The 21944-nt window shown below is 40.9% G+C and overlaps 1 protein-coding gene across 2 annotated transcripts; it reads right to left on the reverse strand.

Annotated features, from left to right (window-relative positions):
• Positions 1-9129: 9129 nt before the first annotated feature.
• LOC148891674 (acyl-coenzyme A thioesterase 2, mitochondrial-like) lies at positions 9130-21105 on the reverse strand. 2 transcript variants are annotated; one of them, XM_089008682.1, is made up of 5 exons: positions 20999-21105; positions 19248-19725; positions 17380-17567; positions 15323-15693; positions 9130-11178 (listed from the first exon to the last, which is right to left on the reverse strand). In XM_089008682.1, exons 1-5 carry the CDS (start codon positions 21059-21061, stop codon positions 10941-10943), a joined length of 1338 nt encoding a protein of 445 aa, XP_088864808.1. In that variant the 5' UTR covers positions 21062-21105; the 3' UTR covers positions 9130-10940. The 2 variants fall into 2 exon arrangements, with proteins under 2 accessions (XP_088864808.1, XP_088864809.1); XM_089008683.1 differs by lacking the exon at positions 20999-21105 and adding an exon at positions 20839-20974.
• Positions 21106-21944: the final 839 nt, after the last annotated feature.

Genomic DNA, 21944 nt, shown 5'->3' on the forward strand with positions numbered 1-21944 from the left:
CTCCAACCTCCTCCTTTCGCTGAAATATCCTTTCTTAAGATACTATGACATAAAAATCACACCTGAACAGAAACATTTAAAATATGACCTCTTCGTATCATACGATTACGTGTTTCTGTCTTTACTCAACGAGAGAGCCTGATTCACGACACTGTCTTCTACTTTACGGCTAGCACTTTGTGTACATGTATAAAGTCTACCGCTTCCTCTCGCGTTGAACATGTTATTTAAAACTGGGTGTTGCTCTACGGCAAATATCCAGATTGACACGATTTAAACAGTACAACACCTTTTATCATTATAGAATTAACTATTTATTATTACCAAATATCAATACTGTATTAAATTATAAATTGACAAAGTGGCAATATGTCCAAGTCTTTGTTCCATGTTATAGGATTAGGATGAAAAAAACAAATGCTTGAATGCACATATGTCAACTAAGTGGGGGGCGCCTCGGCTCAACAGGAGGCCACAGCAGGTCAGTAAGGTCGCCTTTGCCATGCCCGTCAGACTATTCTTGTACCTGGAGAAGATCGTGTTTCCATATTCTCAGCGTGCACCAGGTGCCTGTAAAAGCTACACGCAAGTCTTTGAATTCACTTGAGCTGAAAGACTTCATGGTCAAATGACATTTTGAGTAGAATTCTTAACTCCAGCTATAAAAATGCAGCGCTCATTTTCAAAAATTAATTTTGTCTCCTGGTCACAAATGCTACGATGATACTATTTCAGATTGGTGATGAAGACAACACAATCATGCAATAAAAGCTAATCAAAAGACACACTCAATATATCAATGCTAAACAGAAACAAAAAGTAAAGACAAAAAAGACTACAGTATAAACAATTTAAAACATTTATCGACAAATATTTTAACCGATCATTTTTGAATAAGTTCTGCAATCAATTAATTCAAATTGTAATAATATATTTAAGTGTTTTATTCGTATATTTTTTCATTTTGACACCAAATACACTGTGTTACTTCCGGGAAGAGTGAACGCTGGCGCGAATGGCTGCCGCTGCTCACCAGCACCAAAAAAAGTTCTTATCCCATGACTGTAAAGTGTCCTTGATAGTTTTGAAAGGTGCTTAGAAATTAAATTTATTATTATTATTATTTTATTATTATTATTATTTTAGAAGAACTACCACTAAAACAAAATTGACGAACAAAAATGATCACAGTCAATGAACAGGAAAATTCAGGACACAAACCCAACTAAAACTATATTTGTAGCCCATGTATTATTGTAGTATGTCTGTTTTTATTTTATTTAAATAAGTTAAATCCACTTAAGCTACAAGCTCATTAGAAAATATGTTTAATGCATGCTTCCTTATTGAAGAGGTATATTTGTTGCTGCATGACAACACCTCCACAGGTGAGCCCCATGCTGCTTCATATGCATCTCATGAGGAAATTGAGCTTTTATTTAACTCTTTGAGTGGAAAGTGGGAGTTAAATTTCTTCTGTTCTTCTTGACACCCCCCCCCCCCAAAACAAAAACAAAAACAACTCGTCTCCCAGAATAAATCTACTTTTCCATGGTTCTGGTGGCGTCCTGCCTGAGGAGTCATGTAAAGTGGTTGAACTCAAAAACCTAAAGGCTGAATTCATACGTTTTTAATCTCATGATTTGGTCGAGAGACTTCCGATTTTGAACACAACACTTACAATAATTTGGAAGGTGAAACAAAAGAAAATGTAAAAAACAAAAAACATGTTTATACTGATTGAATGTACAAATAAACAATGAAAGAATTTTTGTGTTTTATTTACTTCTAACTTACACTTTTCTAACGCACACATTATTTTAACACGTACCACAGATCACGAATACAAAAATCTCCCGATTTATGATTTCTGAAACTTAACATGGATGTGAATTGCTAACATGAATGCAAATACAGTGATACCTCGGTTTACGAACGCTTCAGCTAACGAACCTTTCGCCTTGCAAATATTAAATTCACGAGAATATAATCTTGGCATACAAACTAGTTTTTGGGAAACACACCGAGCGCCACAATGGCTGGCGGACTAGTTTTCGGCGGAAGAACACCAAAACACACGGCCGAACAGCGCCACGGTGGCTGCCGGACTGCTTTTCCACACACCCTTTCGCTGAGGTCATACGTGGCATATGTGGTTTGTTATCAAGGATATTTGTGCTTTTTGGGGACCGAAAAAGACCCCACCACAGGCTAGTGTTCAGACGAAGAGGACACAAAACAAAATTACAGTCAATCAGAAGAAGGAGATAATCGAGAAACACGAACAAGGTGTGCATTTGTGTGATTTAGCATCCCAGTACCAGTATGCTAAGTCGACCATTGCTATGTGTGGCTAAGAGTGTTTCTATGTTTTCTAAGCAACGGGCTCAGGCCATTGAAGAAGTTGAAAAACTTCTGTTGATTTGGATTAACGAAAAGCAGCGAGCAGGGAACAGTGTGAGTGAGGGTATTATCACAGAGAAAGCACGGCAACTTCACTCGGATATCATCAACAGGCAACTACATCAACGACCATCACAAAGGTAAATAAAACAACTTTATTATATAGTACGGTTTTATTTCTTTAATTACAATCCAATAGCACATTTATTATACATAAAATAAGTACATTGTGTGTAGTTTTAAAGGACAACCGACGTCTCCGGACAAGTTGTGTCCATAATTTGTAAAATGGCTTCAAATGACTTCAACTGGGTGTATTTTACAAAGATTCCACCGCATATAGCTATATTTTACGTTTTATGACTCGCGCTGAATATTCAGGAAGTCTTGTTTTTGAGTTGGTGACGAGTCCGTACGTGATGTCACTAAAGGAACGCCCCACACCAAAAAAAAGACACATTGTATCAGTCCTTCCATCACGTCAATGTATTTTGCTGTTTTGTTTGGTCTGAAAACCTTGTGTTGCACCCAAAAGCCGCCAGAAGAGGGTGTCCAAGCACCATATAAGGAATTTATCAGCCTGTGGAAACGGAGGTGGCCATAGGAGGTTGCCATTTTGTGCCTCTTTTTCGTTGAGACATCTCCCCTCAATGTTACCTCATAATGGCACGAAATAAATTCTTTAATCGATTCCAAACATGTATGCTTTCCTCTTCAGAACTATTTGAATCATATTCATAACTGGATGTGTAACAAGAAAGCATATTTTCTGAATCTGAAGCCATTGTTTTGATTCTGCAGCAATGCAAGCCGTCTTGGCGTGACGTCAAGAACGGAGGGCGGGACTTTCTGAAAATGCCCAATTCACAGCTCAATTTTTTTGCAGATTTTGGACACTTTAAGTCATTTTATTTGTGTTTTGCATTTGAATAAAAATATCATACTGCATGTTTTGGGTATGTTAGATACTATAAAACGTTTTTCTGTTGTCAGTTAAGAAACAAAAAAGTGACGTCGGTTGTCCTTTAAGGCTTCTTTAGTAGAAAATTATGTTTTATGGGGACCTGGAAATGGATTATTCTCATTTTTAATGGTTTCATGTGGGAAATTAATACTTGGAAGACACACTTTTTGCCTTACACACACTTTATGAGAACCAATTAAATTCGTAAGCTGAGGTATCACTGTAGGCGGCCCGGTAGTCGAGCGGTTAGCACACCGGCTTCACAGTGCAGAGGTCGCCGGTTCGCGTGGGTTTTGTCCGGGTCCTCCGGTTTCCTCCCACACTCCAAAAACATGCATGCAGACAGATTGACCACTCCAAATTGTCCCTAGGTGTGAGTGTGAGAGTGACTGTTGTATGTCTTTGTGTGCCCTGCGATTGGCTGGCAACCAATTCAGGGTGTCCCCCGCCTTGTGCCCGAAGACAGCTGAGAAAGGCTCCAGCAACACCCGCGACCCTAATGAGGAATAAGCAGTACGGAAAATGAGACGAGAGGTATCATTGTACTAAATGCCCATGTGGTGTGAAAGGTGGCCCATTCATTTACTGTTGGCCGCCAGGGGGCACTGCCATCTTGACGACCAGATTGATAAAAGTTGGCCACTTCTCACGCGAGCGTACACGCGCCGCGCAACCACACGCACACACAGCCAAACTCTCACTTGCTCACTGAAAGAACGTCAGACAATTTCCCCACTACGTAATGAAAAGAGGCATTTCTAGCGACGCCTAACGTATCTCACATGCAGCTGCAATAAAAGCCCAAATTCAGCTTTGCAAAATGCAAGGCAAAATATATACTGCTGCCGGCATTCACATTTTCAACATACGTATGTCTTTCTTGTCCAAAAGGTGCACTGTTGCAGACAATCCAAAGGATAACGGCACAAGAAAGCTGAGATCGTTGCACAAATCTACCTGTTTGTCATTCTCAAATGATGGCCCCCTTCCTGTGGGTGGGAACAGCCCAAATTAGCTCCAGATGGACCGGGAGGAGTGTGTGTGCTCTCAAGTGTGTGGGCGTCTACACTATTACATCCGAAAATGACTTGAGCATGTGCACAACGGCCATGGTTAGAATGTAACGGGTTTTATTCGCACCACCATTGTCATCTTCAGTTTGTTTTGTAGTTTTTTAAAGGGGAATTCAACTTCAAATTCCAAATTTGCATAGACTCGTTTTTTAGATTTTATTTTCAGGTTGGGATTGTTCTTGAAATAAAATTTATATTTTACGGTTGGTCACATGTATTTCTATAAAAGGTTTGATCAGTGGAAGGCCGTGTATGTCAGTATGTCCTTCAGTGTGTCAGTATGTCTGAATCAATCCACAGCTGCGAGTGTAGTATGATTTAATACACGTCCACTAGAGGATGCCATGAGCCAGGAAATAACTTGTGACTTGAAGAAAACTAAATGAAATTAAACTGTTCAAAATTTTACTATGAACGTGCGGATTCATGATAACCTCATAAAATTGCAGTATTATTTGCTATTTTTGCTGGCTTCTGACTTGTCCAACCTTAATGATGTCCATCTATTCTTGAAAAGTCCGTCTTGAAAATGGCTTTGACAGTATTGGATTGGATTTGCCTTTATTAGTCTCGCAGTGGAAAAATTTACATTTCACAGCAGCAAAGTTATGAAAGAAATGAATCTAGAAAAGCAAAATACACTATTAAACCGCTATTAAATTACCAACAATATAGTTGCTTATTCAGCTCGCTAAAGATACAGTGTGCTAGCTCTGGCCAGTATACGTTTATCACTGGTGGCTGGTGATACTGTGATTGGCTAATGACTAGCCAATCGTGTGACTAGCCAATCATAGTTTGTTTAAACTCTGACGTTTCTAGCACCAGCAAGCAGGCATTGGGTTTCCAACTCGAAATCTGATTGGTTAAATCAACAGTTTCATCGCATTTGATTTTTATGGCCCGAGGCCCACAGAACTGATTGTGAAGGCGTCCAGGTAGATTTTTGACCCTGATAACAAATAATGGCTCAAATATGATTGGCCAAATGCTTAAATACGAAACACACCTTGAAGCAACACAACAACGGAAAAGCAATGTAAGGAAACTGAAAGTGAATTTGGAATTATTTAATACAAAATATAATTCACATTAGTCTGTGATTCAAATATTTTTAGGCCAGCTGAGAAGGCATTGCAGGCTCTGACGGCCCACCACTGAGTTTGATGGATGAACCATAAATCTCATTGAACATTAATTGCGGTTTTAATTTTCAGTGGAGGGTTATTTGCCATACTAGGAGCTTCACCAACCACTAGAAAGGATCCAGCATGATGCATGTCATACATGTCATGGAGCTCCTCTAATTGAAATCCATTTGCTCAATTTAAAATAACAAATGATGGATGAATATACATGATTTTCTACTCCCTCCACACCAACGAAAAGGTCATTTTGTCCCATCGCCTATGTCGCCTCAACCCAGGTCTTGATGGTTTCCTGTCAGTGAGTGCAAGTAAGAACATGTGTTTTTAAAGGCCATTATTTCTGTGTAAGCTCTCAGTCGTACAGGAGTGGTCCATCGATGAAAAGGTTTCTTCAGCCGTCATATGGACTTCTTTGAAGGTGTCGGACGTTTCACTTCTTATCCAAGATGCTTCTACTAAAGTCTTACAGGTAGTTTCGGCCCTATACACACACACACACATATATATATATATATATATATATATATATATATATATATATATATATATATATATATATATATATATATATATATATATATATATATATCAGTGACGTGCGGTGAGGTTCATGGCTGGAGAGGCACTGACGTCATCGATGACGTCACCGCTCGTCTCTACTTAGTATTTGAACGGTAAATTCAGCGATTTTGAAAAAAATCCTAAAACGGTGAAGTTAAATGGACAAGAACTTTAAAGTACAAATCAATAAATACATATAACTGTTTAATTAATTTTTTCATTTGATATTTCCATGACAGCTTTCCATGATGACAGGTGAGGCACTGCCTCACCTGCCTCCACTGACTGCACGTCACTGATATATATATACTCTCTGCTATGACAGGCTGATTGTCCTGACTAACGACTGGCCCGATTGCCCTATTTGCTCTGGTAAAGCACCAGAGAAAATAGGGCAATCAGGCCAGTCGTTAGTTAGGACAATAGGAACATTCAGTGGAGCCGCAGTGAGTAGGCTTCCCCAAACATGAGAGCAGGGACCTATCATAGCAGAGTCCGGCACCGCCATGTCTGGACAGTAGGGATATGGTGAGTATAGTTTTTGCTTTTTTGAATGTTGCGGTGCCGATGACCAGTTTGTGTTTGGGAGCCTTTTACTGAGTGAGTTGCTTGTTCTGTAGCCACAAAGGGACATAAGTCTTGTTGTGCCGGTCCCAAGCCCTGATAAATACAGAGGGTTGTGTCAGGAAGGGCATCTGACGTAAAAGCTTGGCCAAAACAAACATGTGGATCAAACCTCTAAAGATGGAGGACACTGATTTGCTGCGGCGACCCCTTGAAGGGAAAAGCCGAAAGGAAAAGAAGAAAAAAAGAAGGAAAAGAAAAAGTAAAGTCTCGTTATATCGATATCGGATATATCGATAGTCCCGGTTATATCGATAAAATTCATGCAAACAGGGTCGATATAACGATACTTTACGGTATATATCGATATATATATATATCCCTTGATATATCGTTATATATATATATATTATATATATATATATATATATATATATATATAACCTTTTCATCGAAAGGCCATTATTATTACTCTTATGATTTTTAACCTCCCTCTTTGTGAAACGCTGTCAGACTCATGTTTCACCAACACAGAAAATGTCAGCTGAGGTACATGGCTAGCATTCTGAGTCAGATCCACCCCAGACAAACATAGAATGACATGAAATATTCCACAAACTCATCAAAATTCATTGCATAATTGGCCACATATCATAATTTATGTAGCGCTTCCTCTTATTATCTTATGATAAGAGCCACCTCCCAGAATAGAAATTTACAGAAAAATAACCAATTATCAAAGTTCAAAAAGGTAACAACAACCTTGTTCAATTCTTTACACTTCAATTACTTATTGTATAGAGTCAGGTAAGCACCACCATGGAAACTCAGATCAGCGCATACTTAACATAGCTTGCGAGAGGAATGCATGAGATGTTTTCAAGGATCTTTAGGGTGACTTGTACTTTCAGACCTGCTACACAATAAAAAACACATGTGCTTGTTTTTCTTTCCGAGTCTACCTGGCGTCCCACCCTGAGCAAAAGTGTGATCAGCAGGACGGCAATGTGTGTTTTCCACAGCTCCCAATTCTTTTCCCGTCGTTTTTTTTTTTTTTTTTTGGTTGTTGGATTAAAATAAATCCTCCTGTTGACTACATTAGCATGCTTGGAGAAATATTTCAAACTTTGATGGTCTCTGTTATCAATGTGCGTATATCACATACCTGTCAACCTGCCCTTATCAGGGATCCCGGCCAAGAGAATTTAAAATAGAGGGAAATGAAACAGATCGACCGTGGGTGAAGGGGGGCGTTAATTTATGAATGCAAGATTGCATATTAAATATCTGCTACATAATTATACAAACACCATTTATTATGTTTATAGAGGGTTTTCACCTCTTTGGTCATCCCCCGACAGATCTTATTAAAGTTAGTTAGTTTAGTATTATAAATCATAATTAAAACCATGGTATACTACAGGTCGACAGTAATAAACATGCGCTATCATAATTTCCTTAAGAATATTTTCGAATTTGAATGACTCACCGGGTAGTTTGTAATTCTGCTTTCTCAATCTATTTTTCTCTGCAAGTTTGCTTCCCTCAATGCTGTTTGAGTGTCAGCCAACCTTTGCCACCATAGTTGATCACTTTTCCATCCCCCGATTTTTATGTTTGAATGTGAAATCTGAAAGTGGGCATTTGTTGACTTGTTTTTCTAACCATGTCCAATTCCACAAATTCTTTATCCTTCCATCCAGAGATGTCACCGTTCCACGATCACTCATGTGTAGGATATTTCTCTTCCACGACATCTTTACAATGTGAAAAGTCGTGTGCTCTCCCGAGTGAGCAATCATACGGAACACGTGCACGTCAGCTTTCCATCAAAACAATATATATATATATATATATATATATATATATATATATATATATATATATATATATATATATATATATATATATACAGTAAAGTCTCGTTATATCGATATTCAAGGGAGTCCGAAAAAATATTGATATAACCGGGACTATCGATATGTCCGATACCGATATAACGAGACTTTACTGTATATATATATATATATATATATATATATATATATATATATATATATATATATATATATATATATATATATATATATATATATATGTCTAACCTACACTGTCTATACCATTAACACATTTAACATATAAGCACAAAAAAAGCATTTGACTAAAAATATCAGCCTGCATGTTTTGGGTATTTAAGATGCTATAAAACGTTTTTCTGATGTCAGTTAGGAACCCCCCCCCAAAAAAAAAATGGTGTCGGTCGTCCTTTAAATGACACCGCAATTAGCTTGTTAGCGCACTAGCTTGTTAGCTAGCGAACGCAGCAGTTCAGTACAAAATTATGGCCAGTCTTTCCACATTTCAGGAGTAATATTGAAGATACTATACATAGAATAAAATAGCAAATCAACAAATATAGAGCCAAGCCATTCTTTCTCGTTTATCTCATTCCAACTGTCATACATAGCTTCTCAAAACATAAGCAAGAGGTCCACAACACATGAGTGTGGGTTCATTTTCAGTACATTTGTACATAATTGTCCTCTTCTCACATGTCAACAAGTGTGTGTTTCGCAGGTGAGCTACACGAATACAACTCACTTGGTTAGCCAGCTAAATGTCGTTACAAGACATGAGAGGGCATTTATCTTAATTATTTCCAGAACTCAACATGCGCTCAACACAAACAACACAGGACATGGTAACCAGAATACCATACTGACATTTACATGATTACGTGAGTGCCATTGAACAAGGCAGCAATGGCACGTTTGTTTGAGATAACGTTAACAAACATACTCTTCAAGCATTATATGTTTTCAATCCAAGTAAATGAGGTTTTATTCTTGCATAAGAATGAAATCATATTTATTGAGGATCTCCAAAACAACCATAATTTGAAAAATCTCTCAAGCACCTAAAAATAAATTAATTCTTTCTTTTGTGGGGTGTAAGGCATGAGAGGGAAATGTTTGGCAGAAAAAATAAAGGACAACCGACACCATTTTATTGTTTCCTAACTGACATCAGAAAAACGTTTTATAGCATCTAAAATACCCAAAACACGCAGGCTGATATTTTAGTCAAATGCAAAACACCAATAAAAATGACTTAAAGTGTCCCAAAACTACTTCAAAATGACCCCGGAAATTGTGAGTTTCAGAAGGTCCCGCCCATTCTCTCGCCTTGCTCGAGAATCAAAATAATGGCTTCAGAATCGGAGAAGATGCTTTCTTGTTACTCATCCAGTTATGAATATGATTCAAATAGTTCTGAAGAGGAAAGCATAAATGTTTGCAATCGATTAAAGAAGTCCTTCCGTATCAATTCGAGCCGTCAGGACTGCAATGTAGCGTCCAGAAAATGCACAAGATGGCGCCCAAGCTCTATTGGAAATGGGCTGATTTGTCTGCTGGGAATTTATGTCAACTAGTATCAAATAGTAGTCTTGGTGCAACACACAACGATTCACCATCGCGTTATTTATCTGTTTTACTTCTAATTTCGTCATCAACACGGATCAACACAAAATTTTCAGACCAAACAAAGTACCCAAAATGCATTGTGTGTCGCTTTCTCGTTCAGGGGCGTTGCAGACGTGACGTCACGTCAGGCATCGTCATCAACTCGAAAACAAGACTTCCTGAATATTCAGCGCGAGTCTTGAAACGTAAAATATAGCTATATGCGGTGCAATCTTTGTAAAATACGCTCAGTAGATGTCATTTGATGCGATTTTACAAATTATGGACACAACTATTCCGAAGGCGTCGGTTGTCCTTTAAAGTAAATTTCTATATATTTTTTGGTATTAGTTTTCTTTCGACAGAAATCTGTTGTCAATAATTCTGGGGAAAACGTGAATTAAAAAATGTATCCAAAAATAATTCTTATAAAAAAGTCCCTGATGATGTAGCTTATTATAAGGAAGTAAAAAAGGGGGACAGGGGACGGTGGGTTGAAATCTTCAAGTACTGTATTCATTTGTCAACCGCAAGGTCATATTGCATTTCATTTCGACTATCATTTGCAATAACTATTGTTTAATTGTAAAAAATGTTTCTAAAATAGTATTTATAAAATTACAATCCAAGAAGTGAATCAAGTAATTGGTATTGCACGTCACGATATCCTCTTCCAAAAAATTGCGAGGAAAAACAAAAACAAAAGAATCACAATCAAATGTGGTACTTTGGATGACTACATCTGATTTTGGTGTCATTTTGATTATAATTTGGCTTTGGTGTTGGGCTGGCCACAGCTGAGCCGGCTCCGGAAGAACTCTTCCAATTTCTTCCAGGCCATCACTTCGGCACGGGCGTGGGCTTGGGGCTCGCCTCCCCACATGACGACTTTGCGCAGGAACCCATGCAGACTCGAGCGGCAGTAGGGCCCATAGGGCGGCTCCAGAAGGTGCCCAGCCCGCGGGTAGCACACCATCTCCACGTTCTCTTTCCCAGACCGCCTGTGGATATCCACAAGAAAAATGAGCAACCTTTTGTCAAGACAAAAAATCTCAATTTTATCAGAATACTATGATTATTATTTGGGATCTCATGAGAATGAAGTTGAGGGTTTTGTATTTGTTTTTCATTATATCAGAATCTTGAGAGACTGAAGCAGTGTCTGAAATAACGTCGGGCATACAACTTACGGAATGTCTCCGCCCGGGTGGCCGACTACTTTTTCAAGAAAGAAAAAAAGGATAGATTTTTTTTTTCAAATCAAACATTTGCCTTATTCCGATTTCAAAATCATCATTCGGTTTGGAAATTTCGAGATTTCGGTTTGTTTGGCAATTTTCATACTCTGCAGCTAATCAGAAACCTGCATTGAATAACTTCGTGCTTCCAGATGCATTTGCATATGATTTTCCAAAGTAGACGCACAGAGAACACGAGAAAAATGGATAAGTGGTTAGGAATCAAGCCAAATCAAGATGGCGACGCAAGAGTGTCTGTCTTTCCAGCAGCTCCTGTATTTTGTTTTCTACTTCTTTCTTTCCTTTCCTCTTCCTTTCATAACTTTGCTGCTGTGAAATGTAAATTTCTCCACTGCGAGACGAATAAAGGTACATCCAATAGAATCCAAAACCCCAGCCCCAGAAGAAAGATTCAAAAGAAGCTAACAAAATTTATGACTCTACAAAATGTAAATGTACCTTAAAAGCATCGTGGAAAGAGGAGTTCACGTGGCTTGTAGCAGACGACGCAACGCAAACATTGCATTGTGCAAAATGCCTAACAGTGTATGGACAAACGACAACTGGTGCAAAATGATCAGCAAGGGATATTTAGCATAAATTACGCAAGGGAGCATTTGTGGTAGGTACATTTAAAAGTGTTGTTCTGTTACACATTCTGATTATCAATCCTTAATACTTTGCAACAATGTATTTTGTTTGCGATTAATCGTCTCCTCATGACATAGTCATGAGGATAATGTTTAAATTTCATGACAATTGCACCGTGAAGTCATCTTTTTGCAAGAATAGCTCTATTTAATTTTGATTTCACTTGACTCATTCAATAACATCCCCAAATTTATTCGTGAATTGAAAATATGACGTGAAGCGCCATTCCCAAATTTGTTCGGGTTATGGTTCTTCTTGCGGGTGGTGCAGGCAGTTAAAAGCGCTGGTTTGACCTCTGGCAATGCTTTTCCCCCCCACGGGGGCGCAGCATTTGCCTTTTTTTTTTTTTTTACAGCTGTCCCCATTTCAAGCTCAGATAACCCCAGACCCAAATAACTTAGAAATTAACTCTTTTTCTGATGAAAGAAGAGAGTCTAAGGTTTTTAACACTGCCTTGAATGTTAATGTAGCCCTAAAACTCAATATTCTGTGGGTCCTGGAATTTGAGTGACAATGACAAAAACCCTGACACTGGAGTGGACACATTTTTGCACGATTGACAGTGAATGAGTTCAAAAGTAAAATAAAAAGAATTAATATCTTGCATGCAGTTGTATCTTTGAGATGCAATCTTGCAAAAAAATAATTTCTCTTCGTCAAATAAAAGGATTAACAGTATTTTATTAAACGGTGATGTGATTAATTATGTAAACCACGGGCGCAGACAGAGACAGACCAAAATAATTGTTGTTTTTGTTTTTAGTGGGTGTCAGTCAATCACACCACTCAGCTAACAACGCCACCAAGCCCGCCGATTACCTTCCAGAGGGCAATATGAATAGGCCTGCGTGATAATATGATGAAGATACGTGATATTACATGACCAGCAATGAAACTTGAAATAAACAGAATACGGCAATAAACTTTGCTGCTGTGATTTGCAAATTTAGCCACTGCGAGACGAATCAAGGTTAATGTAATCTAAATAAAAGCAGTACATAGAATGTAAAAGTAACACATTGACAAAATATACATCCAAACACATCGTTGGTGTGAAGTCATAATTCCTGAAGATGAAGCTAATTAAAATCCTGTGCTATTTTGATATTTGTTATTTTTGTTGTTTTTGTTTTTCGCCCCAAGATGGCGGCGCGTGAACACGCAGCGACTCCCCTCTCCCGGCAAATTAGTGTTTTCATGTTTATTATGTTTGTTAAAGTCATTATAAGTGCCTTGCATGCTGGGTCCGAGAGGACAGTACTTTCGTCTGTGCTGTATGTCATGCATATTAGCATATTTGACAATAAAGCTGACTTTGACGTTGACTTTGACATTTTACGATATTATAGAAAAGACAGACAACAGACTTAGCACAATATTTCTTACTTAAATATTTAGTATTTAAACAAGTGCATTTGTTTGAAGATTTCCAATATGGTGCAACAGCTCTGAAATCATTTCTATTATCCACTAAATACGAATGTTTGCTTCCTGCCTGTTTTAAATGTCTTTTAGAGTTTTACTCCTGTTCTAACGCTCCATATTGCAACCATTCACCATGTTCAATGTGAATACTGCAATGCACCATGGGTAAATGAATATTCGATTATCTCTTTCAGCAGTCTCCGGCGGATCACGGAAAAGCCTGAGATATCCTCTACCAAGACTTTGGAATGCATCGAAACAAATGCAAGGTGATTACGGCTAGATATCGGTATGGCAAGATGGCAGACGACGAAAGTTAAAACCTCTGACGGAAAACGAACAGTTTTCAATTGTGTTGAACTTGTTGCGTCACACGCGTGTATGATTTTGAAGAGCTGTCGCGGGACAGAGAGATTGGGCGAACCACGGGGCAGAATCATCTCAGACTCACGCCTGGCTCACGCCGGGCGTCGGACGGACATCACGGCACGACTTGCTCAACTCCACGCCACGATCAAGCTCTGCGCGTCACCTGCCTGGGAGATCTGACAACGAACCTACTTACAAATAAAGAGAAACATCAAACTCTTTATTGGCGAGCCAGTCAGGAGCATTTTTTCCCTCCTCCTCAGCCCAATCAACTCTCCAAATGGAAACACCCAGATTTCCCAGCCGCCCGTGAATCCGGCATCTTCACAGCAAGACCCCTCGAGCCGAGCTCCCGATGGGCCGCCACCACCCGTGGGCGCCCCGACCCCACCGTGAAACCTGCCGCACCCTGATGGCCAACATCGTCCAATTCGCCTGGCGACTCTGCAACTAGCTGCATCGTATATGTCCACGATCGCACATCGTCGGACATCGCTTATGTCCACGATCGGACATCGTCGGACAGCGCTTATGTCCACGATCGGACTTCGGGAAGACGCTTCATGGCCGACACGGCCGCCGACGTCAGCGTGCTTCCTCAGCGTCCTGCAGAGCGCCATGGCAGCGCGATCATCGCCACCGTCGCCGATGACCGGCCTGTCCGGGCCCGGCAGCATGGCCAACCCCACGCACCTTCGTCCTCACAATCCCTCATCGATTGTCCGACAACTCACGGTGAGAAGACCTTCCGGCATCGACTCGACGGCCGCGAGGGAAGTTTCCATCGATCGACTCAAACTGGCAGTCGTAGGGCACTCTTTGCCGTGCTCCCGTACAACGACTTCAGGCACCACGAAACCTCGGCAACCTCCCAACCGACGCCTGCCACGCCCGGTGACCGTCATCTTGCCTGGCCTCACCATGTCGCAGAATGACTTTTGTTTTTATTTCTTTTTCCTTCATCGCTTTCACTGACTTCGGATCCAGGAGGGGAGCCCTGTTGCGTCACACGCGTGTATGATTTTGAAGAGCTATCGCGGGACAGAGAGATTGGGCGAACCACGGGGCAGACTCATCTCAGACTCACGCCTGGCTCACGCCGGGCGTCGGACGGACATCACGGCACGACTTGCTCAACTCCACGCCGCGATCAAGCCCTGCGCGTCACCTGCCTGGGAGATCTGACAACGAACCTACTTACAAATAAAGAGAAACATCAAACTCTTTAAACTAAATTTGTTTCTTTAGCGATTTTAACGGAAGTGCATCATATGTGGCGCAAATCATGTCGCAATATGTGGCAAACGTAATAGACATGCGCCGGTGCTGGAGCAGTGGAATTACAAAGGTGCGTCAGTGGATGTCAAAATGTGTCAATGGTGCAAGGGCGTGGCCCAGGTGCATCCCTGCTACTTTCATTTTGACAAGGGAAGTTCCCCCCAGTGTCACATGATCTACCCACCGGAGTTGCGCCGCCATGCTTTCCATGTAGGCCCGAGAGTCACAGTTGAGGTCGTCCTCAGAAGCCAGGAAGAGGAAGTCGGCAGTGGCTTTCTCTATAGGCACCCGGCTGGTCCTGTTCTCTTCACTGTTGGGGTCGCTAATCCCAAACTTGACGATGTTGGCACCGTCCGCAGTGGGTATGATCTTGGTCAAGTCCAAGATCAACGGGGAGAGAACCTGTCGACCCTGGTAGTGCAGAGGCGCTCCTATGTTACCACTGCAAGCGTTGATCCAGACCACCGCACGAACACCCGGCAGGAAGGTTGCCACGGATAAGGCGATGTCGCCCGCTTTGGAACGCCCGATCACACCCAAGCCGTCACTGCCCACCTAAGAAGTGCAAACAACAACTACCAATGTTATTACAGACGCTCCCCAACTTATGAACAAGATACGTTCCGAACGGTCGTTCGTCAGGTGAATTTGTTCGTAAGTTGCTTTCATGCAATATTTTATATGGAATGTATGTTGAAGTCTTATATAAGTATGTTTAAAGGACCACCGATGTCTCCGGACAAGTTGTGTCCATAATTTGTAAAATGGCTTCAAATGACTTCTACTGAGCGTATTTTAAAAAGATTCCAGCGCATATAGCTATATTTTACGTTTTAAGACTCGCGCTGAATATTCAGGAAGTCTTGTTTTTGAGTTGGTGACGAGTCCGTACGTGACGTCACTAAAGGAACGCCCCCTGACCGAAAAAAAGACACATTGTAGCAGTCCTTCCATCACGTCAATGTATTTTGCTGTATTGTTTGGTCTGAAAACCTTGTGTTGCAGCCAAAAGCCGCCAGAAGAGGGTGTCCAAGCTCCATATAAGGAATGTATCAGTCTGTGGAAACGGAGGTGGCCACAGGAGGTCGCCATTTTCTTCCTCTTTTCTGGTGATCGTTTCTCCCCAATGTTGCCTCAAAATGGCATGGAATAAATTCTTTAATCGTTTGCAAACATGTATGCTTTCCTCTTCAGAACTATTCGAATCATATTCATAACTGGAGGTGTAACAAGAAAGCATATTCTCCGAATCTGAAGCCATTGTTTTGATTCTCAAGCAATGCAAGACGTCTTGGCGTGACGTCACAAACTGGGGGCGGGACTTTCTGAAAATGCCCAATTCGCAGCTCAATTTTTTGCAGATTTTGAACACTTTAAGTCATTTTTATTGGTGTTTTGCATTTGAATAAAACTATCATACTGCATGTTTTGGGTATTTTAGATGCTATAAAACGTTTTTCTGATGTCAGTTAAGAAACAAAAAAGTGATGTTGGTTGTCCTTTAAGGCTTACAGAACAGGTGACATCCGACTTACGACCGGGTGCCGTTCCGACCAAGCGGTCGTAAGTCAAAACAGTCTTAAGTCGAAATCCATTCAAAATGTTGAATAGCGACTTGGTGCTAAATGACTTGCAAACCACGTGATTCGGACGCCACGGGGGCGGGAGGGCGTGGGTCTGGGTCGCCGGTGTTCGACCGGTTGCGTAGAATTAAAATTAAATTAAAAAATAGGGTCTGGCAGTCGTGGTCGTAAATATGGGTGGTCGTAAGTCGAGCCGGTCCAAAGTCGGATATTACCGGTATATACAGTCAGTATGTTTAAGGCTAGTAACCTGTAATGGCTTGTACTGAAAAATAAACATTTAATAAAATATATGCTCTATAAAGATATGTACATGTACAACTGAAGAGTCTGTACTCATATTCATCCCTGACAATTATTTTTTTAAACCCGTACAGATTCTGCTATTTGGCAAAATACTGTGAAAAAAATTCTGATATTCGATGAATTGGACTATGAATTAATTAAAAATAGTGGATTTTTTTTTTGTGAGAGTGAGTGGGGATGTACAGTAGATCATTACTATATACCATTACTTTTGCCCAAATCCCTAGTTTTATATTATGGTAATCTTGTGTGTGGGTTTTAAACAACAATTAGGGATTTAAAACTGGGTTAGGATTTCAAACTGAGATTGGAACAAGACAGAAATCTCTTCCATTTGCTCTGCATTTGTCACCTTTGGATGCTGCTGCAAGAAAGCCAGAGCTTTCTGGTAGTGGTCGAGCTCCAGATAGTTGATGTTGGCGGGCTTGTCGTACATGACGGGCATGTTCAGAACCACAAATCCTTTGTTGGCCAAAAGGCTAGCTCGTTTCTCCGAAGTAAAGGAGGACAAATCCAGCACACCCGGGAACGGACCCTCACCTATAGCGTGGTTGCAACGAAACAAAGTACAGTCAGCACTGATGTTAGGCAATCAAGAGTTGGATAATGAATCAGAGTAAGGTGAAGGTTACAAATAATGGTTTCATGACTGTGTTAGCTGCTATTGGCCGCCAATCAGTTCAGTGTGTCCCCTGCCCACAGCCCTAAATCAGATGGGATGGGTTCCGGCATCCCCAGCGACCTTTGTAAGGATAAGAGTATCAGAAAATTGACGGATGGGTGACTGGGTTAGGTTTTCATAGTTATCTGAAGAATTTATCATCATCTCAAGTTAAAGTAAGGTTTCAAATGAGTGTTTTAGGTATGGGTTAGTAGTGTCTCAACTTGATTTTTCAAATGAGGGTTCCAAGGCAAATTTTGTGTTTGAAGCCTGAGCCTGGATCTGAGTTGTCAAAGTTTCCAAGTACAGTTTCAATTTAGGGTTTGAAGCCAAATGTAGAGTTTGGAATTGGCACTAAGGTTTCAAAATAAGGTAAGATTATTTTGAATTAAGAATTCAAATTTGAGATAAAGTATGGTTTAAGGAACAGGTATCAAAGTAAAGGCCCGGGAGCCAAATCTGGCCGACCTCATCATTTTATTCAGCCCGCGTAAGCAAATCAAACTTGTGAAATTCCAGGATGCTTGCGAAAGTCTGAACCAAAATCTCAAATTGTATGTCTCTCATCTCATTTTCCGTACCGCTTATTCCTCATTAGGGTCGCGGGGGTTGATGGAGCCTATCTCAGCTGTCTTTGGGCACGAGGCGGGGGACATCCTGAATTGGTTGCCAGCCAATCGCAGGGCACACAAAGACATACAACAGTCACTCTCACATTCACACCTAGGGACAATTTGGAGTGGTCAATCTGCCTGCCATGCATGTTTTTGGAGTGTGGGAGGAAACCGGAGGACCCGGAGAAAACCCATGCAGGTCCGGGGAGAACATGCAAACTCCACACAGGCAGGCCGGACCGGGACGCGAACTGGCGACCTCTGCACTGTGAAGCCGGTGTGCTAACCTCTCGACTGCCGGGCCGCCCCAAATAGTATGTAAACCTTGGTAACAGTCATCATTTTTTACTTTAAATTTGAAAAGTAGTTATTCATTAATTGGTTGTGCGCTTTATATGTAATGAAACATTCAAATGACTTCTCCAAATTCATCACGTCTCCCGAGAGGCAACTGTAACTACAATGTGGCCTGCGTTCGACAGCCTTGGTTTAGAACTTCAAAATACAGTTTCAAACATTGGGAAGTGTTTGCAGTTAGGATTATGGTTTCTAAGACTTGGTTAAGGTTTTAAATTAGGGTTTGAAGCTATAGTTACGCATTGAAACTGAGGTCGGAGTTCGAGGTTAAGGCTGTGAAATCGGACTGGTGTTTCAGATTAGGATTTTAAATAAAGGTTTCTAGTACAGGTGAGGGTTTGTAATTTGGCTTTCAAATTAGGACTTTCAAGGGCGTGAGGTTTCAAATCAGGGGAAAGGTTTCAAATGTGTTGTTGTGTGTTTCAAGACAAAGTAAAGCTTTTCCACAAGGGTTAGAGTTTGTAAATTAGGTATACATGACGAGAGCTGGGTTAGGACTTCAAGCATTGGTTAGTGATTAAAGTGAGGATTCGAGTCCCAAAGCAGGTATCTCAGCATTGACGGTTTTAAATGACACCTGGTTCAAACCTGGTGGTGTGAACAGTACTCCGTTACACTTCCCGAAGTTGACAACCTCCCTCGTGATGCCTTCCCACAGCAGGACCCTCTCATTGGTGGCCTCCGCTAGGGCACCTCCGTGTTCCTTCTCCTCCACGTCCATACCATCGTGCACCGAGAACCTGACCAGGTGGGGACTCAGCGCCTTATTCCAATGGAAGTATGTATGTGGTACAAAGGCCCGCATGGACCACAGTAAACCCATCGGCTCCACACCCTCGTAGGTGCCACACAGGGCGGCATCCCGGCAGAGGTCCAGCTGCCCGTCACCATCTGCTCTGTAGACAGCCGCTGACCGGAAGACCACCCCTCGCTCGTCAGTTGCCTTGGCCCTCAAAGTGACCACCTGTCTGGACCCCAGACCGGCCACCTTGACGTGAATGGGCTCATCGAAAAGGCAGCGAGCTCTTGGGAGAAGACTGAGGCGCACTTGAGGCGACATGCCCACCTTAAAGGGAAACAGGAAAGGAGGAATCAATCACGACTGTGGCCCCTCACATATTTTTGGACTCGCCTGTGGTTTGCTTTTTGTTTTTATTTATGTTTTTTTTTATTTCTTTTGACTTGATTTCACTCTGTAAGGTAATGAATTTTGTGTGCGTGCTTTCATGACTGTTCTTGTTGAAATCCGGCAGTCTTTTCATAACGGACATAGACTTGATAAAGCTCCAAATTCACTCTACACTTTCACGGATTGCTTATTTACCAGTAAAATTATGGATTTTTGGGGGGGGAGTGACGCTGATTGAATTAAAATTACTTACAGAATGCACAGTTTTATTACCTCTTGTTGTTTATTGTGCAAACAGATTACTTTTACTCATAATTATAACATGAATAATGAATATCTTCTTTTCCTTTCGGCTTTTCCCTTCAAGGGGTTGCCACAGCGAATCAATGTCTTCCATCTTCAGAGGTTTGATTCGCATGTTTGTTTTGGCCAAGCTTTTATGTCGGATGCCCTTCCTGACACAACCCTCTGTATTTATCCGGGCTTGGGACCGGCACAAGAAGACTTATGTCCCCTTGTGGCTACAGAACAAGCAACTCGCTCAGTAAAAGGATCCCACACACAAAATGGTCAGTGGCACAGCAACAATCAATAAAGCAAAAGTATACTCACCACACGAATAATGAATATGATTAGTTAATTTAATGAACAGGTAAAACAGGTAAATTAAAAAACATATTCACAAAAAAGGAATATATTATATAATAATATAATAAAATAATATAATAAAAAAAACAAGCTAGTGACTACATTATACGATATGCTATAAAGAGGCCTGTCAAGTCGGATAAGTTGACAAAGTTGCAATCGATTACGCTGAAATGAAATGGCCCTCCCATGTTTAGTAGAGCAGAGGACAGTCCTTGCGACCTGGGTCGCTCTCTCCTGTACTTTGTACCAAGCGAAGTAGTTTTGAACCAGGTAATAATCATAATAATAATACATTTTATTTTTAAGTGCCTTTCAAAACTCGTACCACAAAGTGTGGGAACACTGATTCTACGTGACAAAAAATAAAAAATAAGAACGGGAATAGTCGCAGGCACGTACGTATTATAAACTTGTGACGGACGAAAGTTTGGTGACTTCGTTAAAAGCGTCCTCGGGTGTCATGATTCGTTGAAGGTCATTGGTCACTAACCACTTCTTCTGCAATATTTTATTTGTTTCAGTTTTATGTATAGGACGGTAAAATTTGTATTTGGCTCACCCATAAGAAGAAACTGTCGGCGAAGGGTATGGAGTGGAAGGGGTGGGGGCACTGGGCACGCATGCGCACATCAAACGAATCCGAATCTCTTTGTGGGAGGTTGGCCCCAGGCTAAAAAAAAACACGAATTCACCGTCAGTCCTTCCACTTAAAGGGAAAGTCAAATTCTACATGTCCTTAAAATCATGTGTTTGAGGAGACACCACTACCTTTCTTAATGCGGCGTTCTGTTAAACATTGCGTTTCTGGAATACGAAATATGCAGCAAAATACAGTGGCTTTCATGCGATTGGGTTGGGGTCATTTTGTTACTTGTCGTCGACTTAAAATGACGTCACGTATGCTCAGGTAACACTCAACCACACCAGATTTCTGGGTTTGGTCTGCTTATGTTCGCAAATGGGGTGGAATGTTCAGCAACTGGTTATTGTGTCCGCCTCAGGGTGCAGAGGTGCAGGGTTTGGTTTTGGGCTCTGGCCTACATTTGTGGAATTTGCATTTTCTCCCCAATCCTGTGTGGATTTTTCCCGGGTACTCCGATTTCCTCCCTTATTCCAAACATGCCTGGCAGGTTTATGGAACACTAAATTAACAGAGGTGTGGCGTGAATGCGGATCATTGTTCATCTATGTCTGCTCTGCAATTGACTGGCAACCGGTACAGGGTGTCCCCTACCTATGGCCTACAGACAGAAAATACCGGTAACCCTTGTGAGGATAAGCAGATCAGAAAAAGGATGGATAAAATACACCATGATTTAAATTTGTATCTGAAAGTTTTTCATCCTTTCTATTGGATGTTGGATGTACCTTTATTCGTCTCGCAGTGGAGAAATTTACATTACACAGCAGCAAAGTTATGAAAGGAAGAGGAAAGGAAAGAAAAAAGTAGAAAAAAAACTACAGGATCTGCTGAAAAGGCAGCCACTCTCGCGGCACAATCTTGA

Source organism: Hippocampus bargibanti, linkage group LG11 (genome assembly GCF_051943395.1).
Source record: "Hippocampus bargibanti isolate YZ-2025 linkage group LG11, ASM5194339v1, whole genome shotgun sequence".
In the NCBI taxonomy this organism is placed as follows: Eukaryota; Metazoa; Chordata; class Actinopteri; order Syngnathiformes; family Syngnathidae; genus Hippocampus; species Hippocampus bargibanti.